Source organism: Papio anubis, chromosome 1, assembly GCF_008728515.1.
Source record: "Papio anubis isolate 15944 chromosome 1, Panubis1.0, whole genome shotgun sequence".
Lineage (NCBI taxonomy): Eukaryota > Metazoa > Chordata > Mammalia > Primates > Cercopithecidae > Papio > Papio anubis.
In genome coordinates this window covers 138,339,687-138,345,987 of record NC_044976.1, presented here as the reverse complement: position 1 = coordinate 138,345,987, position 6,301 = coordinate 138,339,687, and the positions used below count along the sequence as shown (strand labels likewise).

Genomic DNA, 6,301 nt, shown 5'->3' with positions numbered 1-6,301 from the left:
CTGAAGCATTTACTAGATTGGACCCTTTCTCCAGCTGCATTTGGGACTGAAAGAGACTTTACAGGGATGGGGAAACCAAGACATAGGTGAAATGACTGCTCAGGTGACTCAGCTGGTAGCAGAACTGGCTGGTGGCAGGTCTCCTGGTTTTCAGGTGGGTATACTTTCACCCACATAACACTGTTCTGTGGGAGTAGCCTGGGTATTGACCAGAGCCACACCTGTCCCTGCAAAATGTTTTACAAAGCTTCAACAGAAGGATATGACACTCAGCTATCAGCATAACTCAATACATGTAAAAATATTTCCTAACTTCAAAAGTTAAATGATTCCATTCAAATTTGGTTTACTTTTGAAATTACCATCTAGTAAGGGCTATATTCACATAAAATAATTTATTTAACAGGATACAAATGGTGCCAATAAAATCTAGGGTAGAAAACTTCTTATCCCCAGCTATAGACATGCTGGTGAGATCCTAATCAGTCAGAGTGGCTCCTTCCACTGTAGTTAAGGCTGCTACCACATGGCTTCAAGGACATGGTGTCCATGACCTTCTGCTGTATATCAGATCATAATTTTCCTAAAAGCATGGCTCAATTTATAGTGCATTCCCCAAGAGGCAGGTAGCACGCTATCATGGAAAGAGAAGTAAATCTGAAGTCAAAACTCCTGCCATTGACCAAGTGACTCTGGGGAAATCAGTTAATATGGCCAAGTCTGAGATTTGTCCAGTGGAAAATATTGTCAAGGCTATTGGTCCTTCCTAGCTGGGGTTGCTGTGATGCTTCAAGGAGACGTGAATGAAGAGGATTGGTGTGGATAAATACTCATTTTTCTTCTTTAAGGAATGGTCATACTTGGAGAATGCTATCCAGAACTGTTTCCTCATTGCAACCCTGCCTTAGTCTCTTCCGGATGCTATTAACAAAATACCGCAGATTTGGTGTCATATAAATGAATGAAATTTATTTCTCACCATTTTGAAGGCTAAGAAGCCCAAGATCAAGACATCAGATTTGGTGTCTGGTGAGGATCCTCTCCCTGGTTCAGAGAAGGCCATCTTTTCACTGTGTCCTCACATGACAGAAGGGATGAGGGAGTTCTCTGGGACTCCTTTTATAAGGGCACTAATCCCACTGATGAGGGCTCCACCTGTATGACCTAATCACCTCCCAAAGGTCCCACCTCCTAATACCATCACCTTAAGGGTTAGAATTTTAACTAAGAATTTGGGGGAAACACAAACCTTCAGACCATAGCAACCTCAGAGATGGGAAGTGACTTAGCCAGGATCCACAGTATGATGTGAACATGACAGAGCTTGGAGTCACCCCTTTCTAGCACTCTATCCTTCACTTAAACTATTTTAAGATTACATTAATTGCATTATTTCCTTAAGCTAGAAATCTGCAGAAATATTTGTAAATTCATATATTACTTTAAGTCTTAACACTTTGTTTTTGAGACAAAGTCTCACTCTGTTGCTCAGACTGGGGTGCAGTGACATAATCATGGCTCACTGCAGCCTCAAATTCCTGGACTCAAGCAATCCTTCCACCTCAGCCTCCGGAATAGCTGGGACTACAAATGCACACACATGTTTAGCTAATTTTTAAAATGTTTATATAGAGGCAGAGTCTCTCTATGTTGCCCAGACTGGTCTAAGTCCTGGGCTCAAGGGATCCTCCTGCCTTGCCTTCCCCACATGCTAGGATTACAGGCATGAACCACCACCCAACCCAATTCTTAAAACTTTTAACTGACGCTTAGCATGGCACCAAAATGATATTTATTGAATGTATTCTGGTGCCAACCTCTGGATGCATCATTTCGTCTGACCCTCACAACAGTCCTGCAATGCTGGTAAGATGACGCCCGGCTTCCCACTCCATCTTGCTGGAACTGGAGGTCGTGGAAACTTAAGGGATTTGCCCAAGAGCCCATGAGTGAAGAGTGGCAGAGGAGATTCAAATTCTTTTTCTCTACCAGATCCAGTGCTTTTCCCATTAGCCAAGGGTGCCTCAACAAGGAACAAGAATCCCACAAAATTCGAGGAAAAGGGGGAAAAATGTGATTTCAACATGGTGTTCACTGATGCTATTTCAGAAATGTGCACGCAGCATTCATATTTTGACAAAAGCAGTAATTACCATATTAGAAAATAGAGTCGTCGTCTTCCTTTTCTAAAAATCTTTAAAAGTTAACATTAAAGCATGCTTTGGGCTTGCTAATTTAAAACGGCAAATGGATGGTGTCGCATATTAATGTGCGTCCACAGCCGCTCTATTTGACCACGTTGCAAAGGTACACACGTGCAGGACGGTGATTCTGCAGCTGAGGGTATCTCCTCCCTGAAACTGCACCTTGGCCCTTCTCCCCACCCTTTTTATTCTGAGGGTGACGCCTTCACCCGGGCTCTCTTAAAATCCTGCTGTTTGTATGCAAATGCGAGTTCAAATTTCTCCCTGAAACACTGGTGGGGGGACACTATGCACCCTCATCTTTAAATGTCATCCTGATTTCCCACATATTCCCTCCTCCAACCTGCAACCCCTTTCTCCCCCACCCGACCCCCACCACCCCCATCTCCATCCTCCTGTCCCTCCCATTCCAGGTGCTCCGAGTGCTAGCAAAACTGGGGTGGGCGGCGCCGGGCAAGGGCTGAAGACTGCGGGGACCCAGCTGCCAGGCGCATTGTGAAGTGGCCGGAGCGTCACAGGCGACCCCGACTTCGGGACCGGGGGGCGGGGCGGGTGTCTGCAGCGTCCTCTGGAGGTCTCAGACCCCTTGCGCAGACTCTGCGCGTGCCCAGAGGGAGGGATGGCAGGCTTCAGCCACTTCTCCCAGCCGCCCTACCGGGACCTCTGGGAACCCCCGCGGCCCGGCGGAGAGCGAGAGTCCACGCAGCGGCTGGGCGGGCAGAGGTCCGGAGCCGACTCCCCCGCGTGCTCCCGGGCCGAGACTCCGGGTGCGGAGAGCGAAGCTGGGGCGTGCTGGCTGCACCCGCACTGTTCGTTCACGCCGCGGCCTCGCAGGCGCGGGTGCTCAGACTCACCGCGGGGCAGCCGAAGCCTGAGCGATGTGGTCCGCAGGCCCCTGGACCGCTCCAGGAAGCACGGGCTCCGCAGCAGGCGCCTGGAAGATGCCTGGGGAGAGACAGGAACCAAGCCCCGTCCGGCTTGGCAGCCGCAGACCCAGCTGCCACCCCAGCGGCCGCAGCCCTGCCCGCATTACCCACTGGCCCAGGGAGACTCGCCCCCGCCTTACTCCGGAGGAGCTGGCACTCCCCTGAGTGGCACATTCAGGGTAGAAAAGGCACAGGGTGGAGACCAGTGGGCAGTGCCGCTCGGCAGACATCTAGGTCGCTGGTCCGCTTCCTCAGTTCCCTCGGAGCGGTCTTCTGTGCCCTCCCAAAAGTTCAGGAGGCACTCAGCCTGCGTGTGCGCCCAGAAGAGAGACAGCAGCGACCAGGTTGAGTCATTAGCAAGCCGGGACTCCCAGCCCTCGGCCTCTAGCAAAGAGATGCGGAGCCCCCACACCCAGGTCCTGAAGAGCAAGCTGGAAGAGGCAGTGGTGTCCTCCCAGGACCAGCAGATTGTGGCCCTCGTGTTGACCCGTCTCAAGAAGGCCCAGAGGATGCGGGAGCTGCAGCAGCAGGCGGCTGAGGCCTGGGAGGAGTTGAAGCGCTCGGATCAGAAGGTCCAGATGACCTTGGAGCGGGAACGCCGGCTGCTGCTGCAGCAGAGCCAGGAGCAGTGGCAGGAGAAGGAGCAGCGCAAGACCCTCCAAAGCCCTGAGCAGCGCTGCCGGCGGCGGGACAGCCAGAGGAAGAACGCGACCCCGGGGGAAAGCCGGTGGAAGGAACAAACTGAGGACCAGGAGAGCCCGCGCCAGGAGAAACTGGAGAAGGCGCGCGCCCAGTCAGAGCACCGAAAGCACTGCCAGGTGCGGCGCCTGCGGGAGCAGGAGAAGATGCAACGGAACCTCCGGGAGCAACACACCCTGCAGCTACAGAGGAGGCTGGTGGAGGCCTGTCGCAAGAGGCATCTGCATGCCGTGGAGGGACAGAAGAAGGTCCAGGACACCAACCTGAGCTCTCTCATCAATTACCAGGCCCGGAAGGTCCTCATGGACTGCCAGGCCAAGGCTGAGGAGCTCCTTAGGCAGCTGTCCCTGGAACAAAGTTTCCAGCGGTCCCAAGAGATACACCAGGGCCTGATGAAGGAGCGGCACCGCGAGCTGAGGGAGAAGGCCCAGAAGGAGGAAGAGCAGTTGCAGCAGGCCAGGTGGCGTGCAGGGGAGTCAGAGGAGCAGAGGAAGATGCGCAAAAGGATTCTGGTGGAGCTGGCAGATGAGAAGATCCGACAGGCCAGGAATCACGTGCACAAGACCACTAGGGACAAGGTGCAGCACCTCCGGGAGCTCAACCACCTGAGGGAGAAAAACCACCACATCCTGAAACTGAAAGCCGAGAAGGAGGAAAAGTGCCACATTGAGGGCATCAAGGAGGCCATTAAGAAAAAGGAGCAGAGGGTGCGGCACATTACCCAAGGGAAAGACCCAAACTTCCAGGAGTTCCAGAAGCTCCCTCAGGCCTCCAGGAGAGAGGAGAGAGCGCCTCCCAACAGCTCCCTTGATCAGATAGTACTAGAGGCCCAGCTCCGTGCCTGTCAGCAGAACAGGGATTACTGAGAACCAAGGACGCCTGGCTTACAGCGCCAGCCAGAAGGAGATGTGGCAATGTGATTCCTTTTGTAATCTGATTATAATTGAACATTGATTTTAAAAAAGCATATAAAATAGCTGCAAAAAATAGCTCTCATGAACTGGTTTATTGATTCACTTGGATAGTTTAGAGGGTCGGGGAGAAAATTTTGGGAATTTCTATGAAAATGACTTGGCTTTGTGAATTTCGACTTGAATACAAAATATTCATTTAGCTCTCAAGTAATCTGAGAAACACACAACAGGCACATTTTGGAGACACCAGAGAAAAATCTATAGTTAGGGATACAGTTCTGTGACATGTCTTAAGTCTTTTCCTGTCCCAGAACTTATGAAAGGGTGAAGTATAAAGTACGCATCATAAGAAATCTCCAAGACAAAAAGAAATTTTAAAAAGAGTGAAGTGGGAGGATTCCTGTGAACGAGTAGATTTGGGAACCCTGCATACTATATCCTCTCTTGGGAGTTCATAATGCACTTTAAAATTTTAAAGACATGCAGTAAAGAAACTTAATGTTTAATGCCCCTCACCCCTTTTTTTCCTCAGATAATTTCATGGAATTGATGTTCTGTGAAACATTTTTGAAAACGGCACTCTATAGTTCTTATCTGATTGTGAACTTCTTTGGCCTTCCCTCCCTGTATTGATAGGAAGTATTTATAATTGCATCAGCACTATTTCTTGACTGTTCCACCACAGCCACACCATCTGATATAGTTTGGCTGTGTCCCCACTCAAATCTCATCTTGAGCTATATAGCTCCCATAATTCCCACGTGTTGTAGGAGAGGCCTTGGGAGATAATTGAATCATGGGGGTGGGGGTTTCCCCCATACTGTTCTCATGGTAGTGAATAAGTCTAAAGAGATCTGATTGTTTCAATAGGGGAAACTCTTTTCACTTGATTCTCATTCTCTCTTGTCTTTCACCTTCCACCATGATTGTAAGGCCTCCCTAGCCACATGGAATGAGTCCATTAAATCTCTTTTTCTGTATAAATTACCCACTCTTGGGTATGTGTTTATCAGCAGCATGAAAGCAGACTAATGCATTATCTAAGATCTCATTGGAATCTATTTGGTCTGCTTCTTTTCTTGGTCAGTCCTATCCAGTCTTACAGAATAAAATTCTATTGGAATCCTTCTCTTCTCCTCTATTTCTCCTCTGTCTCTTTTGAAGGAGGTATGTGATGTCATTCTGTCTACCCACATTGTGTCTAATTAACCTAACCAGGCCCTGAGTCAATGACTAAGCATGACTCAGTAATATGACATTTTAAAAATAAGGAGCCAAAAGTTAAATAGAAATTAACCCATCATATCTCAGAGTCTTTATTGAACTCTCTAAATGTTTTCTTTAAAAAGCCCCTAGTGTCACATTTGTATTAGAGAGAGAGAAATAGAATAAGCTCCATTGGGAGATTTATATCTTATTAGTAATTCTAAAACAACATTAAAGGTAACCTGACAAAGGATTTTGTGCAAAGGTCAGTTTGAGGTCCACTTTCTTGGCTCTTATCATGGAAACCAGGCCCTCTTCCCCATTCCATTTTCTTCCCTTGCCCCAGTCCCTT

General features: G+C 49.0%; 1 protein-coding gene across 1 annotated transcript; it reads left to right on the top strand.

Annotated features, from left to right (window-relative positions):
• Window positions 1–2,759: 2,759 nt before the first annotated feature.
• On the top strand, window positions 2,760–4,818 carry CCDC185 (coiled-coil domain containing 185). Its single transcript, XM_003893069.3, has one exon. It carries the CDS (start codon window positions 2,824–2,826, stop codon window positions 4,693–4,695), a length of 1,872 nt encoding a protein of 623 aa, XP_003893118.1. The 5' UTR covers window positions 2,760–2,823; the 3' UTR covers window positions 4,696–4,818.
• Window positions 4,819–6,301: the final 1,483 nt, after the last annotated feature.